Source organism: Gobio gobio (genome assembly GCF_949357685.1).
Source record: "Gobio gobio genome assembly, chromosome: 11".
NCBI lineage: Eukaryota > Metazoa > Chordata > Actinopteri > Cypriniformes > Gobionidae > Gobio > Gobio gobio.
Window position 1 is genome coordinate 24,060,280 of NC_137104.1, and position 26,334 is coordinate 24,086,613.

The following is a 26,334-nucleotide window of genomic DNA, read 5'->3' on the forward strand; positions in this document are numbered from 1 at the left end:
GTTTAAAGTAAGTTTTACTAGCAACTAACATTCACTAGTACACATACTAAATAATTTTTGGAGTTGTAAATAAAACAGATTATTGGAGTGTTTTACAAGAAAATACAATTTCAGTCTTTCTACTTCAGAATATGAAATTAACAAAAATGTTGTTTTCAGTGTGGTCTGTAAATTTTTTTGTGATCAAACTTGAACTCAGAATGTAACTGTCAGAATGTTTAAAGGAACACGCCGACTTTTGGGACTTTAGCTTATTCACCGTATCCCCCAAAGTTAGATAAGTTCATACTATTCTCATCTCTGTGCGTGCCATACCTCTGTCTGACGCACCCACCGCTAGCCTAGCTTAGCACAAAGACTAGAGGTAAACGGCTCCAGCTAGCCTACTGCTCAATAAGTGTTGTGCAAGTTACTTCCAAACTGTAATACATAATAGTACTACAGTAATAGTATAATTACTTGTTACTGTTATTTAAAAGTAATTTGTTACCTTACAATATTACTGTCTCAGAATTGTAATGCAGTTTTTTTGTTTTTACAATTTAATTTTGGGCTAAAAGTGTGTTGTAACGCGAGCGTTACTGAACATGTACAGAGTAAAATATTACTGAAAATTGATTAGTAATGCCTTACACTACTTACAGCAAAACGTAATATGTTACTGTAATGCATTACTTTTGTAACGCGTTACACCCAATACTGCTGCTCAATAAGTGACAAAATAACGCCAACATTTTCCTATTTACATGTGATGTGTATAGTTGCATCGTGTACTAAGACCGACGGAAAATGAAAAGTTGTGATTTTCTGGACCGATGGCTTAGAACTATACTCTCATTCCTGTGTAATGATCGAGGAGCTTTGCTGCCTTACTATGGATGCAGCGGCGCAGTGATATTATGCAGCGCCTGAAAATAGGCTAACTTCGGTCAACCAACGTGACTTGATCATTATTCAGGAATGAGAGTATAGTTCCTAGCCATATCGGTCTAGAAAATCACAACTTGGTACACGATGTAACTATACACATCACAACATGTAAATAGGAAAATGTTGGCGTTATTTTGTCACTTATTGAGCAGTAGGCTAGCTGGAGCCATTTACCTCTAGTCTTTGTGCTAAGCTAGGCTAGCGGTGGGTGCGTCAGGCAGAGTTATGGCACGCACGGAGATGAGAATAGTATGTATGGACTTATCTAACTGTGGGGGATACGGTGAATAAGCTAAAGTCCCAAAAAGTCGGTGTGTTCCTTTAAGATTAACTTGTATCTTAATCGTATTCTTTATTAGAAACGATGATCTAGCGGGTGGGGTGTAGCACAAAATCCCGGGCCCTATGCATAGGCAGTCCTGATGGGCCCCCATGTTAAAATATATTCCAGACTTTTCAAGGGCCCTCTCTCCCCTTGAGGCCCTGGTAATCAGAACTGGTTTTACCCCCAGTCCGACGCCCCTACAAAGACACAAGTGCCAACAGGTAAAACAAATAACAAATAAAATGGGAACTTTAAAATTTAAATCAAGCACAGAAGAGGAAACACCAGGTTTATAGATATGTATGTGATTGTATGCACTTTTCTGCTCTCTCCTACATGATTTTTTAGTAATTGTTGTGTAATATTCTTGAAATTGGTCTCTATAGCATCAAAAGTATTAAACTGACGTCTAAGGGAGTAAGTTATGTCTTGTTTTTGAGCACATCAATATTTTGTTTCTTCAGTGAGAACAAACCGCGATGAGCTATATTTTGCCTATGGATGATAGCACGGAGATGCCATCATAAGAACATTCAGGAGCCATAAAATAAACACAAGTCTTCAGAGATCCTAAACAGTGTCGGCTGAAGGTCTCTGCAGCTGATTTTCTGCACAGTGAAATCCAGCAGGGCCTTTTGAACTCCCCTGGTTGCTGTTTCACAGGAAACCACCCCCACTCTGCAGCAGCGGCGCAGCCCCTCCCCCTCCGTGATGTCACAGCTCAGTGCACCCGGCAGGAGGTGTGTCTTCCTAGTTCTGGCTTAGCCTGTACAGTTTGCGCAGGGAACAGGAAGAGAGGGAGAGTGTGTATGAGTGTTTGCGTGAGGACGAGAGCTCGCTTTACTCTGGTAGAGACTGAGGGCAGCCATGGGGAATTCACAGAAGAAGGCCCCCGGTCACGGAGAGGGAGGGGGCCCGCACTCTCAACCTGGGACCCCGGGGCGCAGGAGGAGCCATGGAAACAACACAGCCAACTCAAAGGAAGTCCAAGGGAAGAGCACGGCAGTGAATGGCACCCTTCCAGCCGACAAGAGCCAGAATGAGCCTCAGGGCTCTAGTCATGGGCTCAGTGCTGGGGAGAGCTATAATCTGGACGCCCCGTGTGGGGCCCTTCCTCCTCCACTGGCCAGGCTCAAAAATGAGGGCAATTTGTTGTTCAAAAATGGACAGTTTGGGGACGCGCTGGAGAAATACACACAAGCCATCGACGGATGTATAGAAGCTGGTAGAGTACAATTCTATTTGAGTTTTTTTTATTAAAATCATGCATGACATACATGTTAAAACAGTAGATATAACAGTCTTTGGTGTTACCAAGATTACTGTATACATATATTTTTGGTATGGTGATTGTTTTGGTAAGGGGGTTTTCTAGTATACAGGCTTAAAAGTACTGGGCTTTAAAAGATGAAAGTATTTTGTGTTTACTTATCTTAAAATTATACACCCTATGCTTGTTAAAATAATATATTTAACAAGTTTTGGTGTTCTATAAACGTACTATATACTTATGTACAATAAACTGTCATTCATAGTATAGTGACTTAAATTACTGGATAATTAACCAAAATATTTCAAACATTATGGTGGGGTAAAAGCATTTCTCTTAAAATAATGTGTATGTGTTACAAAAGTATAACATTGTTCAGCGTCAACAAAATGCCATTTTTGGCAAGGTGACATTTTATAGTATGTATTTTCATACTTTTTGTAGTATACTAACTTAAATGTGCTGAATTTGTTTTATTAGTTAGCGTATTTCAGCAAGATTCTGGTGAGGTAAACTTATTTTGTGCTTGTGTATCTTGAAATTGTCTATGATGGGTGTTAAGATAGTATATTTACCCGGTTTTAATGTTACCAAGATTATATTTTTTGGTAAGGTGATTGTTTTGGCGAGGTGATCGTTGTTTTTATAGTATACTGACATATTGTAATGACTCTGGCATGGTACTTAAGTATGTATTGTGAAATAGTATATATTCCATGCATGTTAAAATAGTAAATTTAACAGTTGTTGATGCTACCAAAATGGCATTTTTGGCAAGGTGACAGTTAATAGTGTGTATCTTCATACAGTTTAGTTTTAGTTGCTTTTTTCCCTGAATGAACCAGCACATTTTAATAAGTCATTTTGTAGTGTGGACTACGAAAGCATCTAGTGCGCAAACATTGCATAGATCCTGTTCAGCAGCGCTGAGTAATGCAGGGGGAGGTATCCAATGCCGGTTCATAGAGAGGCTCGGCTGTCTAGATTTCCCATGGAAAGGGTTTAGAACTGGCGTTCATCAAGCCACTGCATTTTAGGGACATGAGCCGCATTTTTATATTAAAAGTGAAAGTGTTTCACAAGTCTGCTGCTCACTTTCCGCCAAATTGCATTGTGGGTGTGCCCACTAAAGTTACGTAATGGGCCTTTTGAAAGATGGGATGTTCCGTCTTCCTCCCTCAGCTTCCCCAGGGTGTTTTTTCTATGACTAATTGGGTTTGTAACATGATATTAGGTGACTAAACAAAATGTTTTCCAAAATGAATGGCTGCCTGCACTATGAACCCTTCCTCCCACATGTATCCATGCAGAACTAAAGCTGCTTTCTTAGTCTATTTTCAGTGCTGTGCTTGTATTTGCAGGTATTGACAGCCCAGAGGATCTTTGTATTCTGCACTCCAATAGAGCTGCATGCTACCTCAAAGACGGAAACAGCACAGACTGCATTCAGGACTGCACCAGGTTAACCGCACTTTTCTATGCACACACTGTTCCGTGGCCAGTGACCAGACTTTCACCAAATAATGAGAGCCACATGGCTGCGTTTAGCTTGGATTTATGTGTGAGGTAATACTGCAAGTGCGTGTGATTGTCTCAGTAAGATTAACACCCAACGCAGTTGCACTGTAAGGAGCTTTACCAGCAGCCTGGTTAACCGGCACAAAGAAACTCGGCAGTCTGTTACCATGTTCTGCTCCATTGGAGGCAAATAATAAAATTAGTCTTGTAATCATACTGTACTTTCCACCATCTTGTTTAGATGCATCCATTCTTTAATCCTACAATACACCATAGAGGAAAGACACAGGACATACACCGTTTCAAACTGACTAAGAAAATAGAAAAGAATTGCTTCAGCTCAAACATTATTTTAGCAGGAATATCTCATAACACATGCAGCTTTATGAATGGCTACAAATGTAGAGTTAGGGAGTTCATTGTAGGGCACAGGATCAGAGAAAGATCTTGATCCTCTGTGTCTCATCCTGTTTATTTATAGGTCGCTCGAGCTCCACCCCTTCTCCCTGAAGCCCCTCCTCCGGCGAGCTATGGCGTATGAATCTCTGGAGCGCTACAGGATGGCGTATGTGGATTACAAGACAGTACTGCAGATAGACATCAGCGTGCAGTCGGCTCACGACAGTGTGCACAGGTAGAATTCAAAGGCCACAGGGAAACATAAACATGTTTTAAAATGCAGCAAAAATGCAGTTTATTCCTGCCATTATCCTGTAAAATAAACATCCTTATGAAGACAAATTTCATAAGATGTTTATGCTTCTTATCGCATTGGTAGTTTTTTTTGGCCCTCTAAGAACACTGTTAATATGAAGGGATTTTCCTTCCTGATTTTTCACCGGTGTTTTATTATATTTTGCATTATGCATTACATTGTACTTTAGGGTTAAATGAAATGTCTTTCAAATTAACAGATAATGTCCTTAGCAGTTAGCAGTATCTTTTCTGTTTTCCTACATATTTTTTTTCTTGCAGTGTTTTAATTGAAAAGTTGCCAATAGGATGAAATATATTCTTAAATATTCAAGATGTATTGTCTGAAAATAAGTATATCTTGAAAAATGTTTGTCCTCAAGGCCATGATAGATCTCATTTCAAGGACGTTTAGATATTTATATAAGTACTTAAAGTGATAGTTCACCCAAAAATGAAAATTCTGTCATTATTTACTCACCCTCAGGTTGTTCCAAACCTGTATAAATGTGTTTGTTCTGTTGACCACAAAGGAAGATATTTTGAAGAATGTGGGAACAGTTCTGTGGCACCATTGACTTCCATAGTATTTTTTTTCCTACTATGGAAGTCGATGGTGTCCCAAAGCAGCCTGGTTACAAATGGCGCTTTTCCATTGCAGTTTAGTACTGCTTCAAAGTGGGTGGGATTATAGACTGATCGTTATAGTATATCGTAAACGCCATACAAACACACGTGCGACACAAACAAACGCATAACACAGGAGCAATGGAGCATATCGATGGAATGGTATTCTTGATTCTCGGCATGTGGATGTTTTCACTGCAAGATGAACAGGTTTGGTGTCTCGTGTCACAAAACCAAATTTCAGTTTATAGGAACTGAAATCACATGTACGCAAAAATCACCTACTCCTTATGGCCTTATACAGTCAAACCAAAAATTATTCAGACACCAGATATAATTTTTTACTATTGGGTGCAGGACACTATAGTTCATTTATGTAAGTGAGGATAGCAAAATAAAGTAAACTTTGACATATTATACCCCCAAATTCTTCATAGAGTGGACTACCAGTAAAATGTATAAAATATTTGGGACCAAAATTATAATTGCTAATGCGACCTTTTGCAAAACCTGAAGAAAATTAAGCATTGCTTGGCAATTTGTTGACCTAAATTGGTATTATCTAAGGCTGCGTTTACACTTGGCATTAATATGCGACCTGTATCTGGATGTTGTCCAAATCACAGACTGTAAAAAAATATGGACGTAGTGTCCGTGACGTCACCCATAGGATTCTGAAGAGCAGTTTTGAAGCGTAGGGTCGAGCTGGCCGTTGCCATCTTGGCAACGCGTCACCCCCGGATAACAGAAAATGGGCAAAAAGGCGGGACGTGGGCGAAGCTGAAGTGACGCGATGACTAACAGACAGCAGATAAATGGCTATCCACCTGTCACTCGAAGTGGCCAGGCCCTTAATTATGCAGAACTTTAAGGCTTTATATAATGTAAACGAATGAGTTATAAAAAAAAATTCACCCCATCACAGTTGTCATGAAGGGCAGAATTAGCCGTATAGACCAAAACCACAATTTGTACCAGGCTGTAAACCTGTGTTTTTCTGCTGTAAAGTTGGGCATTTTAACATGGGGCTCAATGAGATTCTGCTCCCTTCTGGAGCCTGTCCCTAGTGGCCAGTCGATGAATTGCAGTTTAAGTCACTTCCGTATTGGCTTCAAGAGAAACTGCGGGAGATTGCCGCTTGGTCCATATACAAATTGAAAAGACAAGGGTAAACGCATCTCTGATCGGGATGTAGTGACGATTCTCTTTGACCAATCAGTGATCTGCAGTGTTTACACGTCACATTTTAGTATCGGTACGGCTCGCTTAGAACCTCAACCGAGGTGATACTATTTAAGTGAGCCGTACCGAGCGGTACCATGCAGTGGAAAAGCACCAAAACTTTCTTCAAAATATCTCCCTTTGTGTTCAGCAGAACAAAGAAATGTATACAGGTTTGGAGCAACATGAGGGTGAGTAAATGACAGAATTTTCATTTTTGGATGAACAATACCTTTAAGGAAACTTTTTTTTTAGGTGAAATGGTAACAATTCCAGTTATGTCTGATTGTGTTTGTGATATGTTCTCAGAATCACTAAAATGCTGATAGAGGAGGACGGCCCTGACTGGCGAGAGAAGATTCCAGAGATTCCATTGGTTCCGCTTTCTGCCCAGCAGCACCGTAAAGATGAACCCAGTGCAGAGGTTCTGCAGGCCCGCGCGGCCAGAGTAGAAGAGGAGAAAGGTGAGTTAAACCAAAACCAAAAGAAAACAGCTGCCAGATGGAAGAGAACAGTTTTGTACTCAAGTATGAGCAATAGCAATAGTGATGCTTCTCTTTAGAAAGCACAACTAAATAATAAGTATAAACAGTGCAGATATTATATTTTAAATTGGCTATCAAAAGCAAAAATGTTAACTTAATTAGCAATCTATAAAGAAATTAGGTCCAATACTGTCACATCTGAAATGGTTCATATCTTATTTGCATATTTATTTACAAGGTTGATAAGAATGGGTCTCACTTTTTTTTTATGAGTGAAAGCTGTGTATGAACGTTTTCTCAATTCATGATTCAATAATGATTCATCAATAACCTTTGTACTTCAAATTATTCTAAATTTCAGTTTTTAGGAACTGAAATCACATCTACGCAAAAATCACATACTCTGAATGGCCTTATACAGTCAAACCAAAAATTATTCAGACACCAGATATAATTTTTTACTAGTGGGTGCAGGACACTATAGTTTATTTATGTAAGTGAGGATAGCAAAATAAAGTACACATTATACCCCAAAATTCTTCATACAGTAGGGGTTCTCAATCCTGGTCCTCGAGGGCCACTGTCCTGCAGAGTTTAGCTCCAACCTTGATCAAACTCACCTGCCTGTAATCCTGAAGAGCTTAATTAGCTGGTTCAGTTGTGTTTGATTAGGGTTGGAGCTAAACTTTGCAGGACAGTGGCCCTCGAGGACCTGGGTTGAGAATGCCTGCAGTAGACTATAAGTAAAATGAAAGACCAAAATTATTCAGACACCTTGACCTGACCATGTTTTGCTTAAGTGTTTTTTCTTTAATTGCTAATGCTTTTGCACCACTGACTGAACAAAATTAAGCATTGCTTGGTAATTGGTTGACCTAAATTGGTATTATCTAAGGCTGCGTTTACACTTGGCATTAACATGCGACCTGTATCCGGATGTTGTCCACATACACATTGAAAAGACAAGTGTAAACGCGTTTCTGATCGGAATGTTATCCAATCAGCGTGACCTGGTCCGTCCCAGGTAGTCGAGGACTCAGTGTAATGTAAAAACAATCCAGCCATCGTATCTACATTCACAAGTCGACGTCATATAATTCCCCACCCGCTCCGGCTGTTGGAAAATAATGGACGGACGCAGTTTTGACAAGAAATTAAACGTATTTCACCTTGAGAATAGTTTAAAACTGGTTATTTACACTTACATGATATCTTCTATACCATATTTCATTTTAATTGTGCAACAATATCTGAATGAGGTCAGAGCTGCCTGTGTAAATCAGTCATGAGATCTAAATGAAGAGCTGCACACTGCTCAAGTTAACGTTACTTACTGCCAGAGGAATAATCAGAATACACAATGAATTTTAGCTTTAATGTTATATGTTTTTATTACTTCAGAATGTTTATTATCAATAATATTCCATTTTTTGTCTACAATATGCATTGTATGTTACTATCTTAGCACTTAAACCTGGACGATATGACTCATTTAACATGGACAGTTAATAATCAACTTTGGAAATATTTCTTCATTTTACAACTTTGATCTAAGACTGAAGATCGTATCAGAAAGTAAGTGAAGGAAAGCAATGCAAGCATTATATAATTTGTACCATTTTTACTCGTGCATCAATAAACGATGTGTTGCGTAGCCTATTTAGTTGTAATCAATGCTCTTTGTGATATGTTTTTATGTTGTATTTCTTTAATAAAAAGGTGGTGAGATACTTTTCTGTATGTTACACGTAGCCTACAGTAGCCTATATAAATGCTTGCGCGCTCTCGCGTCAAAATAAACATTTTTCTTTGTTTCATCATACAAGATTATTGTCGGAAAACAAACTGGTAGATTAAGTACCCTATTTGAGATGTATATATTAAGTGTAAATTAATAAATCACAAAAATCCCATGCTATGGGAACTGCCTATTGATAGAGGTTAAAGCGAAAGTTGTTTTACACTCCGTGATAAAAGCCTATTACAGTTCTCATTTAAATATTTTGGGGGAAACAGAAATCCAGATACAGAGATCACTTGATGTGAACAAATGTAAACACGTGATCGAATCACGATGATCGCATGTTAATGCCAAGTGTAGACACAGCCTTCTTGTGTACTTAAGTTTAACAGCTGACAGCTGATTGGTTGATTGTAATCCATTATATACCTTTCTATCAAAATTATCTGACATTATCAAGTTCTTAATTTGAGTTCTTGTCATATTTTATTACCCTTTTCTAAACTATAGCAAATAAACTGTGATAATGTGAGAAAATGTTGAAGGTGTCTGAATAGATTTAGGTTTGGACTGTAAATGTGTTGGGATGATAGTTATTTAATCTTAAATATATTTCACCATATATAGTAAAGGAGTAAGAAAAGGTGCAGTATAGGTCGAGATGCAAGGTTGCTCTGCATAAATATGCAGAAATGTATAGCTGGTTAATTGAGAGGCTTGCATCTGGGTCTGTATACACAATTTATTGTTTGAACTGGTTTAGAGTGCAACAGTGCCCGGACCCTTTTTCAGTAGCACTGCTTCCTGACGCATTTTTTCATTCATTTTTCCCATAGGGATTTTAAAATGGTCTTTGTTAAAGAGTTGTAAGCCATGAACCAAGCCAAACAGCTACGAGGTGAATCACAACACTAAAAACTTGGATTTGAAGCAAAAAAGTTTTAGAAAATCGGACAAAAATACAAAGGTACAAGACTGTGCTTAAAGGTGCACTATGTAACTTTTCCGTCCACTAGAGGGCGTAGTTTGATGACGCCACATTTGAGCACAGAATCTTGGGACATGTGGTCTTCACCTCACAGCCGGTGGAAAAGAATCGGGATAGGACAGAAATCATGTTCATGGATGCGATTATTAACGTTACTGTAGTATGAAGCAGAGCAGGACCGAGTGTAGTGGAGCTGAGCAAGGCCGCTGAAGCGATTGTTAATGAGAAGAGCAGCGGGACTTTTATTATGACAGTCTCTGATGCCACTTCCGGTGTACCAGTCATGAGTATGAGGTAACGCAGCTCTGTTTATCATATTAGATACATCTGAGTGTGTTGACAATGATGTTATGACGTTACTGTGTGCGTTCTCTCACCGGCTGCTATGACACTTGTTCACACTGCAGTGAGAGTAAAGCGTTTCTGCAGAATAAAACCGGAAACCGAGGGTAACGCAGATATGACGCAATCGACAGGCGACTCCCTCACACGTCCCAGTTCCTTGGCTAAAATAGCAATTTCTCACGAATTAGAAATAGTTGGAAACATTTGGGATATTGTAAGTACTCAACTGAACAAAATATATAACACTGGCCTAGTGGTCTTTGGATATTTTACTCCAAAAATTTTACATAGTGCACTTTTAAAGGGATAGTTTACCCAAAAATTTTAATTCTGTCATCATTTACTCACCAAGTTGTATCAAACCTGTATAAATTTCTTTGTTCTGCTGAACACAAAAGAAGATATTTGGAAGAATGTTTGTAACCAAGCAGATCTCGCCCCACATTGACTACCATAGTATTTTTTTCCCCCTACTATGGTAGTCAATGGGGGGGCGAGATCTGCTTGGATATAACGGTTTTATATCCCAGGAAGCATTGTGAACAGCATATTTGAATGAAAAACAATGGAAAAATATAATATAAATACATGTATATACAAACATGTCAGTATTTTGAGAGCGTAGATGCGCTCGATTATGTTATCCCACAGTGCTTCATGGGAGTGGGCGGAGCTAAAGAGCTAGTTTGGAGCACAGGTACACAGATGCCTCATTAGCGGCTGTTTCTATGGGCCGCTATACGTAAGCCGTCTGCCATATTGGAATGGACCACGATTTCAACCGGAAGCCAACCCCCCACCCAGACATTGTGTATCCTGCCACCGGGACTATATCTGCATTCTGCAATAGACTTCAGCAGATGATTTTGCTAAACTAACACCATACAACAAGACAAAGGCGTCAGCTAACACATTAAAACGTTACCATAGTTTAAAAACCTGTAATATTGAATTAATACATAAAAACACAAACCAACACATTCTCACCTAAGGTTATCCAATTTCTTTGGGGAATTAAAATCTCAGTGGTTCCACAAACAAGAAGCTGCGCAATGATGTCCTTTATATAGAGGTGTTTGGGAGTGTTTTATGCAAATTACTATCCGTGGGTATGCAGTCGCTCATTTAAAAAAAAGCAAATTCCTTAGAATAAGGTTAAGTACAAGTTCATTTGAATAGACGAAAATGTTTTGTGAGAAGTTCTCCTGTGCGTATAAATATGAATAATCCATGCAATTACTAGTGAATGAGAAAAACTGATTGAACAAAGTACGGAATGTAACAAGCACAGTTTCAATAACTCACAGTGATTCAACGCTAACCAGCAAAAACCAGTCTGGACCAGCTAGGATGTTCATGCTGAGGTTGTCAAAGATGTTTGCATGGATATTCATAATGCATTTCAAAATAAAAATCCATGCTGGAACACTAAAGAACTGCAAATGCAGGACAGTGCTGATAAATAATAAAAAAAATGACACTGAACACCTTATAATAGGCATGATAGCGTGCCGTGTGACGTTTACATTTTCACTGTTTCCTTGTTTACATACAATTATTATGCTAACAGTTTCAGTCACAAGCTGCATCTATAACAGCATTTGTCAGCATAGATGTACCGCACTTGATGGCAATCAATTATGTAAAGGTGTAACATAGTCAGCTTTCATCGTAATGGAACCAGACAGCTCCAGTTTCATTCTGAACCGAGAAAGGAAAACACACATGATCACACGGCACACAGCAGCACCTGATCACATTAACAATGGGTCGACCTTTGCTCTGTTGTCTTTTGAGCCAGAATGATGTCATAATAATGGGAGTGTGTTATTCCCACAGCATTTGCTGCCTTTACTGGAAATGAGAAGAACCACTGCAAACTTGCCAAACATTCTGCCACAAGCCTGTGCAGTGTAGTGCATCTCTTTTGTGTAACTCGTACGATAACATGTCCATGCAGGTCTCATTTCACCCTATAATCAAAAATGACCAGTGTTGTTATTATTGCTAAAGCTATTAAAAAATGATTTCTGTAACTGAAATAAAGCTGAAATGAAATAAAATACAAATATTAGAATGATTTTTGAAGTACTAAAATTACTAAAACGAATACTAAAATAAAAATGCTATAATAATATAATAATAAAGCTAAATATATATATTTTTAAATTACAACATTTTCCAAATTTAAACTAATATTAAAATGAAAACAAAAATATACAAAAAAAGCTAATTCAAAATATTAATGAATACTGTAATAGTATATAAATAATACTAAAATAACACTGGAAATTACAAAAATTACCCTTGAGATTTTATGCATTGTGATATTATTTTCATGACAATTTTTGTTGTTGTTGTTGTTGTTTTTATTGTTGTTGCATTACGATAATGAGAATTTGACAGGGAAATGTGCTTCAAAGTCATGAAAATGTAAAAAAAAAAAGATTTTAGAGCAGATAATGATAATTTAGTAAAGAGGGATGGCTCTCTGTCTTGGGACGGAAGTTAGAAGTTTAATTCTACTGTATCTATTTTTTCCACAGCCAGAAAAGCAGAGGCTCGATTCACATTGATGAAACAAGAAGGAAATGAAATGGTGAAGAACAGCCAGTTTCAAGGTGCTGTGGACAAATACAGCGAGTGTCTGGCCATCAAATCCAACGAATGTGCCATCTACACCAACAGGTAAACGTTCCCAATTGATCAGGTGAAAACATGCTTCTATTTAAATGCTCTACAACTGTTTTATTAGCCAAAACAGGCTGTTCAGAAAAGCACACCATGTTACACATACCATTTCAGCAGTATGTATATTGTTCTGTGTGCAGTATGCATATTTTCGATATGCATGGAAAAGCCAAATTGACAAAAAACTAAATGACTTACTACTTGCCAAAATGTTAAGTATATAACACAGCACACTGTGCAGGATACTCTATCCCATAATGCAAAGTGCATGACTCAACCTTGCACTTGACAAATATCAAGTCAGAGTGTTCAAGAATAGTCCAGACATGACACAGAAATGTTTCATTTCTGAAACACTGAACGCCACTTCACTGAATTAAACATGGAATGAGCTTAGGTCATGTGACAACCAGTGTTGTTATTGTTAACTAAAATTAAATTTGTCTTTGTTAATTGAACTAAAGCTGGAATAAATATAAATACTAGATGAAAAGCTTGATGAAAAAAATGGGAAATGTTGCCTTGACAACTAATTGAACTGAACTTATAAGTTGAAGTTCTAAAATTTTTAAAGTCAGCGTGAAACAGAAGTTGCAATAGTCTTCTCTCTTCATATATATCCGAGTGTATGGAAGCTTGTTTACCCCACAGAATAAAAAATTAAAATTGCTTTTTTTTAGAAAAAAAGTCTGAATTGTGAAATAAAAAGTCGAAATGGCCTTTTTTATTTTTTATACTGTGGCAGAAACAAGCTTCCATACGCTCAGATATACATGAATAGAGAAGAAAAGACTTTCATGTTTCATGCCGACTTTAATAATTTTAGTACTTCAACTTATAAAGTCAGAATTGAGATATAAACTCACAATTGCAAGTAATAAAATCAGAATTGCGTGATATAAATCAGAATTGCGAGTTATAAAGTCAGGATTGTGAGATAAAAAACTTGCAAATGCAAGTTATAAAGTCAGAATTGATATAAACTCGTATATCTTTTTCCCCTCAGAATTGGACTTCAGAACTCGCAATTCTGACTTTATATCACGCAATTCTGACTTTATAAATCACAATATAGCTATCTCACAATTCTGAGAAGTCAGAATTGTGTGATATAAAGTCAGAACTGTGATACATTTTGATTTTAAGTTTATGAAGGCACATTATTTTTTTTATTTTTCTTAAAGGGATAGTTCACCCAAAAATGAAAATTAGCCCACGATTTACTCACCCTCAAGTCATCCTAGGTGTATATGACATTCTTCTTTCAGACGAATAAAATCAGAGTTATATTAAAAAAAAGTCCTGGCTAATCCAAGCATTATAATGGAAGTGAACTGTTGCCTTGTTTTTGAAGTCCATAAAAGTGCATCTATCCATCATATAACTGCTCCACACGGCTCCGGGGGGGTTAATAAAGGCCTTCTGAAGCGAAGTGGTGCGTTTGTGTAAGAAAAATATCCATATTTAAAACTAAAATAGACTAAAATAACTAACTTCCGGCAGAAAGCTGTACACAATTAGTCTTATGGCAAAAGAGTAAGTAACCCCTGACGCGATGTACAAAAGCATCGCAAGCTTTGACGCCTCTCACGGATAGGGCTGGGCAACAAACTCTAGCCCCTCTTCTCATATATAGAAATCCTCTGCCATTTCTCTTTAAAAATTCTCATTTTAGACTAATTCATGACCGGTGTTTTGTTTTTCTCTATCCTCTGCGCTTCTGTGCTTGTCAATACGGATGCATCAAGGGTTATTACTCTTTCGCCGTAAAACGATGCGTACGGCAATCCGCCGGAAGTTACTTATTTTAGTCTATAAAGTTTTAAATATGGATATTTTTCTTACACAAGAAAGAAACTTTGCTTCAGAAGGCCTTTTTTAACCCCCCGGAGCAGTGTGGAGCAGTTATATGATGGATAGATGCACTTTTATGGACTTCAAAAACGAGGCAACATTTCATTGCCATTATAAAGCTTGGATTAGACATTTTATTCGTCTGAAAGAAGACTGTCATATACACCTAGGATGACATGAGGTAAATCATGGGCTAATTTTCTTTTTTGGGTGAACTAAACGCAGTATTACGCACGGATTAATCATTTTTAACAAAAAATATTGCAATATTCCATAAAAAAATGATTGTCAATTTCATGGTGATTTCCTGGTGCCTTTAAATCTAAAATAGAAATTTTATAGAAAACATACAAACGTTGACCAAAAAAAAAAGACAAAAGCACATAAAATGATAACAAATTAAATAAACGTAATAAAAACTTAAAATAAATGTAATTAAAAATATAAAAAATACTATGTGGCAAGCAGTCGAGGCTGAGGGACGGTGATAGAACGGCACGAGGCCGGTGGCGTGATTGATAATGAGCGCCAGCTGCGTGCCGCACCGGTCTCATATCTCTCACAGTCCCTCGGCCTCGACTGCTTGCCACATACTATAATAGTATATAAATAATACTAAAATAACACTGGTGAAAACAGTAGAATATGAATGTTTGAAATGTTGCATAATGCATATTGTTTGACATACTGTACATGCATTAGTATACACTACGCAGTAAGAAGTAAGCCATTTGTATTCACAGCTGCATTTTGGTGCTTTGCAGTTCACGCTAAAGTCTTACAAAGTAGCAATGAATCCTGAATAGCTGTACATGTTATCCTGTCTCTCAGTTGATCGAGCCTTCTAGAAAGTGCTGAGACTGGAGCTGCTCAGACCAAGCTATTCAGTCAGCAATTAGCTCTGACAACTCTAGCATAAAGACACCCAAGGACAGAGTCTGGCCGCATTGCTGAATGAGAAATGCTTGTTGTGTTTTCCAGAGCTCTGTGCTATCTCAAGCTGGATTGTTTCGCAGAAGCCAAACAGGACTGTGATTCTGCACTCCAGATCGAGCCAAACAATAAGAAAGCATTCTACAGACGAGCACTGGCACACAAAGGCTTGAAGGTTAATATTTTGTCATAAGATATTATGTCTTTTATGGTCAAAAGAGAATGTCTCTCCTTAGTTTTTTTTGCATTTTACAGTAGTTAATCCACTGTAAATAGTGATTTTGTGTGCATATCAAATATGCAGTAGAGATCACACTGACTAGTAGCACTACTGTTCAATTCAGTTTAGAGTCAGAGTTGAGATGGTCTGTCTGTATGTTTTCTCACAGGACTACCTGTCAGCAAGCACTGATTTACAGGAAGTACTGCAGTTGGATCCAAACGTGCAGGAGGCAGAGCAGGAGCTGGAGCTGGTGACTAACCTGTTAAGAGAAAGTCTACTGGCTAACGCCCAAGGTAAATTCTCACTATCCAAAAAACCTGAAGACAAGAATCTAACATGTAGGAAATCAACACTGTTTCCTAATTATTTACGATGTGATAATATTCCAGTTGAATCCGAAATCATTGTAGAGCGCTGCAGTGATGGCGTATTTTTGTAGGCCAACCTTAAAGTTCACTTCCCCCTTGTTCCCTCAACAAAACCCAATAGGATTTTTACAGTGGCCTTTAATACAGTAAATAAGCTCTGTGACCATAACACTTTTTTTTCATCATGATAATCTTCACAAATGAACACAACTTTTATGAATTTTGAAGCCTTGAAATCGCTGGAAATAAAAAGCTAAATGCAGACTATTGCAGCATTCACACTAGAGACCTGCGTGGGACGGATTTTTCCCGCCCCCGCAAAAATATATGTTACCTTCCCCCGGTCCTGCCCGCAACATTCATGTTTTGTCCCGCAAAAGCCTGCATAAAAATATAGATAGGTTTTTTCTGTACGTCCATGAAACAGTGTCAAGTAATTTAACGTCAAAGTAAGCGCGTGCATGGTTTGGCGTGGCAGAATGCACGCAAAGTGCGCTCCTTTCATATGTCCTAAAAATCAATCATCTCAGTTCATTGCGATCTCACAAAGCCCCGTTATCAATGAAATGACTGCACAATGAATCTCCCATAATCTCTACACTTTCTTTGTTATAATCAGAGAATTTGCCAGCATACAGGATTCAGCAGCACTGAGCAAAAACTCAGAATCCACTCACCGCTCAAATCGTCTATCTTAAATGCATCTGATTGGCCATTGCGTTCTAGAAATCAACACATACTGTATATATATCCGTGATTGGCTACATTGCACAATGCAGCAAAAACATGTTTTATTTTGTTTTAGTTGTTTTGTTTAGATGTGCTTTTGTGCAATAGATGAATAACAGTTTATTTGTTTTTAGATGTTTTATTTTTATATATTTATATTTTGCGAGAGTCCCGCGAATAGTTTTAGGGTGCTTTCACACTTGGTTCTATTGCCTGGACCGAACCCGAGTTCGATTGCTTCCCCCTCCCCCTGCCCCCGCTGGACTGTGTTCATATTATATTATTTGGGTCCGAACAAGGGTACGTTTGCGTCATCAAAGCAGCAGCTGTTTACCCGGTTGCTTAGTAACGACAGCGAGGGCGAAGGCGGCAAAATGCATAGCGTTGCTCACCTCACTTTTATATTTTTGGTTTTGTTTCCAAAGCTTCAGTACGTAATGGCACTTGCGTCTATCTGCCGCGAATGTACTGCAACGCTCTAAAGAACGCTGAAGGCGAGCAGAAATTAGATCTACAGCTCTCTGCTTTCAGTACGTCAGTCACGCTCGCCAGGAAAATGAGTGAAACACACTGTTGGGGTAACAGTTTAAGGTCCAGTAGTGAAAAATGAAGACCTAGAGTCAGGAGTGTAATTAATTAAAGAGAAATTTACTGAAGAATAGTTTGCAGTTTTATCAGCAGATGCCAGCTTCAAGTTTCACAAGCAGTTCGTAGGCCGCGCTCCCTCTACCAGCCTACCCACATATCGTACATACAATTTCTCAACAGTTATACTGTTTTCAAGGTCTAGCCACGTCATTACTGCCAGGTGGATGATACTGATTGGCTCAGAGAAAATGAACAGTCATGGTAGTTTTCCACACATGGTCAGTTAATCCAATTCACGTGTACACTTCACCCCGGAATTAGGCACGTAATGACCTTCCAGATTCTGGAGCAGGCGCCAATTTGCCCAAAATAACAAGCCCCCCCATCTTTTAGGATGCCTGTAATCCACCTCCAATACTGATCTGTAACACAGAATACTGCGCACACACACAGATACACAGTATCTCCAAGGTTGGTTGGTTGAGCTCTGGTCCAAACCAGAGAAAGTTTTCCAAAACACACTGATAACATGTGCTTTTCTCTCAGTGAGAGGTACAGACAAGAGTACAATTGTATTTATACAATTATTTAGGGTTTCAGTAAAAGGAAATATAAAATAAAATGAAAGACAAATCCATATTTAATCTTTGGAAGCCGGGCTAAATGAGCGATCACTGTTACTGCACTCCTGTCGAGTTAGGAGTGTGTGATACCTCCAAAATCCAAACACATGACTGAAATCAAGTCTTCTAGTGACACATCACACACCCCTAGGACAGACCCTCAGTCACCACTCAGAGACCAAAAATAAACTTAGGAAATATAAAGGAAGAAACAATCAGTGGTTCTCTTGATTTAAGCAAAATCATAACTGGAAAGAATCATTCAAATCATAATAATTATATAGGAGGATAAATATAGATTGAGGCTTTGATTATAAATTTAATTAGAATATATATATATATATATATTATATTATATTGAAGCGGCAGTGGATTTTAGAATCCAACCTTCCAACACACAAACAAATCATACGTCATTAATAACGGTTCACTTCCGCAATTTAGTACGATTGCATTCACATCAGCAGCGAACCGTACCGGAGTTCACATGAACCGTACCCCAGACCACCCTTTTTAAGCAGACTCGGGTACGGTTCGCAGGTGCGCACCCGAGTTCGGAAGACAGCGATCACATCATCCAAACGAACCGAACTCTGACGCCAATCGAACCCGGGTACGCACCAAAACTGCTAGTGTTAAAGCACCCTCATTCTCCCGCAACCCGCACACACACGAGTACCTTACCGCCTGCACTCGGCCATCAAATCTAGTCCCGCGCCGCACTCTGGCGTTGGGTCCCGTGGAAGTGCAGGTCTCTAGTTCACACCATGTCGTAATTACCATAAATAAAGCTCTGTATGCTTTCGTCATACACTGATTGTCTGCAAAGCGATTATGATACAGCATTATGAGTCTACACGTTGTAATTACAAGTTCTACAAGCATGTGAAGACTTTATAAAATGGTTAGTTCCAGTCCTTGATTTTGATTGGTCAATAGCTGTTCTCTGTATCACTGCACAACACCCTAAGCAACCATTCTAAGCAACATAAACATATGTTTGTTCTAATTGAAGCTTGTATTATTTTGAGAGAGCGATTGAGTGACAGAGTGTATTACCTGCATTCAGATTTAGCATATTCCCCCAGTCCTATATTCATAATAAAAAAATCCATTGAATGTCCACTGCGATATCTCGTGTCCTGACAGTAGCCGCGTTTCCCAAAAAGTTTTTACGCTCGCATGAGGTGGTTTTTCAGGCAATTCAGAAAAGGAAATTTTCGCAAAACTGCAATGGAAACAGTTTTTCTGCATTTACAGGTCACCTGGTGTACGTAAAAGTTGATCATTCTTTGCAGATGACACGAACAGAAGACGAGACAGAGTTCTTTATTAAACTGGACCCACTTTATATTAGGTGGCCTTAACTACTATGTACTAACTTTTAATTAATCATTTGATACATTGCACTTATTGTGTACATACATGTTTTTACATTGTACTTACATTAAAATACCTGCATCTAATTACATCTGTTGACACTTCCCTTACACCAAACCCTACCCTTAAACTTACCCATACCACCACACCTGTCCCTAACTTTACCCGTATTCCACCTCAATATCAGCAAAGGTGTTTTGCAATTCAATTTGAACACAGTAAGTACATTGTACTTATTTTTTTATGTAAGTACATAGTAGTTAAGGCCACCTAATATAAAGTTGGACCATTAAACTCATAAAAGACTGGATTCTAAATAAAGAAATGCCACATTATCATGAAGACCTTGAAGCAGATATGAGGGAGAAACACCCACAAACACCTCATATGTGACGCTCACAAGTGTAAGGTGCTTTCCTTGGCATTAATGCTTGGATAACAAAATAATGGCTAGTGCGCTGTCATTTCGCAATAGTTTTTTATCGACATTTAGAAAATATCGTTTTGCGCGAATCTGTAATGGAAACGTGGCTACTGACAGCACTCATTTGTCAGTTGCATCTTGTTCCGTGTTCACACAACAAGTTTTAGTAATTTCAATATAAAAGTCTTCGCTACTGAGTGACTCACTCATTAAGACGGTCTTTAGCGCCATCTAATGGCATAATAATGTAACTTATGTTGCTGTCAGTGATCAATATAGAGAACATTTATAGATCAGTGGTTGCTGTTCACAGGACCCCGCTAAGGGGGTTTTAACAACGCCCCTTAGCTGTTATAAATTCACTGTAAACCACGGCTTCACAGGGCTTATTACTTCTACGAATGCACCTTATAGAGTGGTGCAGGTATGACATCACTTTGTAGGCCAAAACATTGAAGCGAGTTAAATGGCTGAAATAAGGTCACAAGCTCAAGACACTTTCACGTTTTACTCTACGACATACAGTAAAATACATCAGTATAACCCCACTCGTGATTTTTTTTAAGCTGTTACGTGTCTTTATATAGGCGGTTGCTAACAAGTGGCTAAATGGGACTACAGAGGCTGTCGGGGACATTAAACTTCATCACGCCAAACAGGAAAACTCCGCTTTTACAGCCTTGTTATGCTTATAACTGTGCTTTTATAAACTATCCTAACTCTTTCTGGGAAAATATTTTTAGTTAAAAACTGAAAGAGTTTCCAGAAGCTTAGTGATGGTGGCGTTGAAGGAGTGGGACCGTGACGTAGTCCATTTATAGCCTACCTTTAGCTTTTTACTTCTGGCGACTGGATTTAGGCTTCACAATTCATAAAAGTTATGTTCATCTGTGATCATTATCTTAATGGACAAAACGTGCAAGTATCACAAACGTTGATCAGCTGAGTTAGAATAGTTTGCAAGATTATTAACACTGCTTTAAAAAAATATTATAAAAAAAGCACAAGGCAGTATTACTGATCTATTTTATGTCATCGAATAAAACGTGGATTTATCTTGAACTTGTATAAACACAGACCTTGTTTCAGGCATTTATCCAAAAACCCATTTAGAAAACCTCATTTAAAGGTTTTGGCCTTCAAAATTATGTAATCCCTGCATTCACTATTCCCGACATTACTTCACTAATATAGTCCACTGAGCAAATGAAAACCAGTGAGTGAATTCAGACACTGAGTGCACTTAAAGTGCTGCAGATGGCATCTTCAGGCAAAAGCGGAAATTCATTCTGCTTGACGCTCCCAGTGCATGGGTATTCATTAGCAGCTAGCCGTTGAGTTACATCACTTGTACTCTCCTTATTGAGGTGCCCAGGTACTGGAGTACACCCAACACTCACATAGATGTGACACCCATCTGAGGTCTAGGGCTTCAAAAGAAGTATGTCCGAATGTATAAGCACAAAATAAAAATCTACCAGTTCTGTTTACTTAAACTAACATTTACTTAACATTTATTTCATTAACTTAAAAATTTTGAGGCAACTGATTGCCTCGAATTTTTTGAGTTTTGCCAACTTGTTCGGGTTTACAGTGCATATATGCACTGCATAATTTGCCAAATATGTTTTGATAAATATGTTATTATTACGGAGAAAACTGATCCTAGAACAGCAGATTTAAGCGTCCTTTCCCTAAAGCAATCAGAAGCAGCAGCAGTCAGTGGTTTGAGAGAGAAAATGCCATGCTAGTCCATGCTAAGCCTTGCGCAGCCATACACACGCTCCGCCTCAACACTGATTGAATGAGGGGAATCGATAATCACTACTATGGTTTCAGACACCACTACAAACGGCTGTCCCTTTCAATAGTTCACTATAGTAGTTTTTACTTGCTTATTGTGACGTAAAATGTATGGCGGTCCTCCTGATGCGACAAGCTACAAGACGCTCTAAAGGACAAATATTTTCTAATAAATCTATTTATTTTATACATACGTGCACATTTTTGTCTGTAAAGCCCCTATTTATTATATTTTGTAAAGATTTGAAGTATTACTTAGATACAATATATACCTCCAGCAATATTAAAGCCTTAAAATATGTAACGTTGAGTAAACCATATAATATTCATTCTGTTGACTCTGTGACCTTTTTTCCTGGTTGTTTAAAAGTGCCTTTGAAGCACCTTAAGTAATTTATATTACCCCAGGCCCTAAATGTGCATTTTTGTTTATTTTTCTTGTTTGTCTGTTCTTTATTTTATATTATTTTAATTTTTGTTGTTGTTAACAGGGTTGTACAGGGAGTGCAGAATTATTAGGCACGTTGATTTTCTGATCATATTTTTTTTCCAGGCACATTTGACCAATTCCAAACCACATTAATCCTAATAACTACTATTGATTTAGTATTTAATAATGTATAAGTGATATATAATTGTTCATGAAGGCTGGAAATGAAAAACACCTTATATTCAGGTGTGCAGAATTTTTAGGCATGTTTTCTTTTACAGATAAATTGAGCCAAAAAAGAGATTTAACTCAGACTGAAAAGTCAAAAAGTATTAAATGCCCATGAGAAGGATGCAATACTAATGCAATACTAGACATTGCAGTTAAGGCATGACCATTGGACAGTGAAATGCTCGTTGGGTCAGCAGGGTCAGACAAAAACATGTGGCGGAGAAAAGACACCTATTAACTGCAAAAGAATTAAGAATTAAGGTGAAGAATTAAGGGTGAAACCATCAGGAACCCTTTAGTCTCCAGCGCCACCATTTTCCAGAGCTGCAACCTACCTGGAGTCTCCAGAAGTGCAAGGTGTCAGGATCTCAGAGACTCAACGTGCCTAATAATTCTGCACTCCCTGTATATATTTGTTGATAAACCTAATAGACAGGTGAAAAGAGAAAGATGTTCCTTTTTACCATCACTCCCATAGACGCTGTAATCCTCACAGCAGTGGTAACTTGTTTTTTGTAAAAGTAATAAAATACAGCGTATTAGTGTTATTAATGTACATGCATTAAAAAAAATTAAAATACAAAAAACTAACATCACAACATATCAGAAGAGCGTATGGGCGGAGTTAAAGTTTTAACGTTTCAAGAATCTGAGGTAAACCGTTGTCGCTTTATGACATTCGAACTCAAATTAAACAATTTTAGTATTGTACAAAACATGTAGTCTACGTACCTGAGATAATCATTGAGCTGTCAGCCACGACATCACAGAAATACGAATCCCAAAAAAGAATCTGCGGTTGCTTGTTGGCGTCAAGTCTGGTTAGGACCAAGTGCAAAAGTTATTCAACTAGTTTAGCCTAACGTTACGCATTTTTATTTAAGCAATATCACAAGTTTCACGACAGCAAGTTAATACTGAGTAACTTACATATTAGACAGAGTATTTCCTTTTACTTTGTCTTTTCTTGTTTCTCCAACAAAAAATAATGCACACAGCAGTGGCGCTACTAAATGAATCAGTGCTTTGAACGAGTCGGTTGAGTAAACAATTCACTGATTCACCGCCGCCGCCACCTACTGGCGTAAAACCGTAACCTGCAAAAAGAGTCACAGAAAAATCCCCACCACTAATGCATTGACTGGAACCACAATATTATAAATATATTTGATAGCCAAATGCAGGAACTGACCTGTAAGACATGTAATAAAAAGACCTAAACTACAATCTACCTAACAGCCTCTAATCAGCCATCTTACCTCAGTGAACTTTAATCTTAGGTTTGGCTGATTAGTGGTGTTAACTGAGGCTAGGGGTCATTATTACAATTGCTCATAACTGAACAAATCCCAGACCCTAAGTTGCCTACTAAACTTTGGCCTGTAATTTGTCCCACATGTTTATGCAATAGATATGAATGATACCTCCAATCGAGCAGCTTTTTGAAATCGATAACCATCTGCATATCAGCAAGTGGCAGTGTATTTAAAAAGAAAATTGTTCCAACTGGAAAAGAGTTTGGACAATAACAAACAAATAGAGAGGTATCTTTTATAGAATGTATCCTATTAAACTATTATTGGAACAATTTAATTTGGATATTGAAAAAAGTTGCGAAAGAAACTATTGTAGCCTACATTTCTTTTTCCAAATACTCAAGATTTTTTGGGGTAGATGTCTCTGTCTCTAACCTTTTGTCAAACAAATTGAGTTTCAAGATTGTATTTTTTTGTACCTACATTTATTTTATTATACAATTGTTTAGTCTATATTTGACTTGAAAAGTATCACATTCATACAGTATGAGAAAATAGAAAAAAGCTAATCCACATAATGAACAGTTTATAGCCAAAACATGATTATGAACATAATATGGATCTGCTTTTAAATTACTTTAGGAACAAAAAGACAAGATGCATGAGGTACTTTCTTATTTCATTTATTGTACATTTTAATTTACCCATGGCACACTTTTATTTGGTTTCCTGATCCTTTAGTGAAATGTAGATTTGTACTCATTTTGTCCATTACAAAAGTTTTTTATTTTATTTTTTTAAATCAAATAAAATCATAGTGGTACTTTTTGTACAGGAAATAAAAAAAACAAACAGAAATAGTTAGCCATAAGGACCGTCCACACATGATATGTACATTTTTAATAATCATTCTTGTTACATCAAAACCCGGAAGTCCAGAATTCGCCGGCGCCGCTGGTTCCTTTGAGATTTTCCTATGGGTTTTTTCAAAACATGAGTAAAACAAGGTCTGTGGTGAACATAACTTGATGATACTTGAACTTTTTTTCTACAATGGAAAATTAAATTGAAAACCCACATAGGAAAATATTGAGGGAACCGGGTTTTGGTGTCATCCCGCACCGCTGTGATGTCATGTGAGTGACAGGTTGTCCCTCCCTGGCATCATCAGACAAGAGAAGAGGTGTCATTGGGGTCAGAGGGAGGGGAAGTTATAAGATTATGAGGGCACATGAAAATGATGTGCACAGATATCATGGATATATAGTTGGCTTCAATATGACAGCCTACATGATGCTGACTGTGATTGTGTCCTCTCTGTAGGTTGACATCAAGACGATAAATAATGAACAGAGAGCTACAGGAAGAACAGAGCCTCCTTCATTAAAGCCAGACACAGCGGATCCAACGAGCCTGAGAATCCCAGCTCTGAGATCCCACAGTCCCGCCACGAGGGTCCATTCATCTTTGTGTAGACTGTCATGCGCCGCAACTAAAGTTTCCCTTCCAACAAACACTCATCTCACGTTCTTCTAGGAATATTGTGTCTGATGCAATGCTGACAATGCAAAGCATGCAAAACTGTTCATAATCCCTAACTCTGGCTTCAAATAGGCACGTGTGAGCATGGCACGGCTGGGAAGCGTGTAACAAACGGGATTCTCGGGTTGTGATGTGATGGTTGTCGTGTGTGTATAAGAGAATGTGCCTTTTATAAGAAGCTGTGGCTCACATATGGAGTGATTTAACACTCTCAGATGGAATTGTATAGGAACATTTAATTTGCTACGTTTAAAATGTCTCATTTCTCAGGATTTAATATATTTTTAATAGCTATTCCATTGTACTGTGTAATTTAAGAATACATGTAGCTCATGTAGTGTAATTTTTTGACATCTTCCAGCCTTCAGCCCATTGTCTCAATATGCATAAATAAAACACAAGATCTCACTATGTATGAATGTAATAACATTAGATGTAGTTTTTTTCTTTGGGATGTCAGCTAAAGAAATGTTTCAGATAAACACATTTGCATCAGCTAAATAAATGGCTTTATAAACTTCTAGGTGATATATGTTTGCCATTAGACATGATTATGTTTTGTCATTTTAAAACAATTGTTTCATAATTGCAAATGCTGCAAAAAATAAAGCAAAAAAGCATCCCCAGTGATTTTAGATAATACATCCAAATAATTTGATTATACACTACCATCCAAAAGTTTGGGTTCTAAGTTTTTTTTTAAATGTTTTTGAAAGAAGTCCATTAAAATACAATGGAAAATACAGTAAAACATATAATAATGTGAAATATTACAATTTAAAACAACTTTGATAATTTAATACATTTTAAAATGTAAATTTATTTCTGTGATGGCAACACTGAATTTTCAGCATCATTACACCAGTCTTCAGAAGTTGTGCTGCTTGTTTGAATAACAGATATACAGATATACATATATATATATATACATATACATACACACATTTATAATTCCCATTTAATCAATGTAATGCAGCCTTCCTAAACAAAGGTATCGATTTCTTTTTAAAAATCTTAAGAGTAGTGTAAACTTAAGTATATATTACATTTCACATGTTTAAAAACATAACACATTTAAATTCAGTAACATTAAGGTTTTATATGTAATTTTTTTGA

The 26,334-nt window shown here is 37.6% G+C and overlaps 1 protein-coding gene across 1 annotated transcript; it reads left to right on the top strand.

Moving 5' to 3' along the window:
* The first annotated feature begins 1,999 nt into the window (after positions 1-1,999).
* On the top strand, positions 2,000-26,090 carry spag1a (sperm associated antigen 1a). The gene is made up of 8 exons (XM_079829519.1): positions 2,000-2,480; positions 3,887-3,986; positions 4,525-4,677; positions 6,894-7,048; positions 12,690-12,831; positions 15,670-15,796; positions 16,011-16,137; positions 25,000-26,090. Exons 1-8 carry the CDS (start codon positions 2,123-2,125, stop codon positions 25,002-25,004), a joined length of 1,167 nt encoding a protein of 388 aa, XP_079685645.1. The 5' UTR covers positions 2,000-2,122; the 3' UTR covers positions 25,005-26,090.
* Positions 26,091-26,334: the final 244 nt, after the last annotated feature.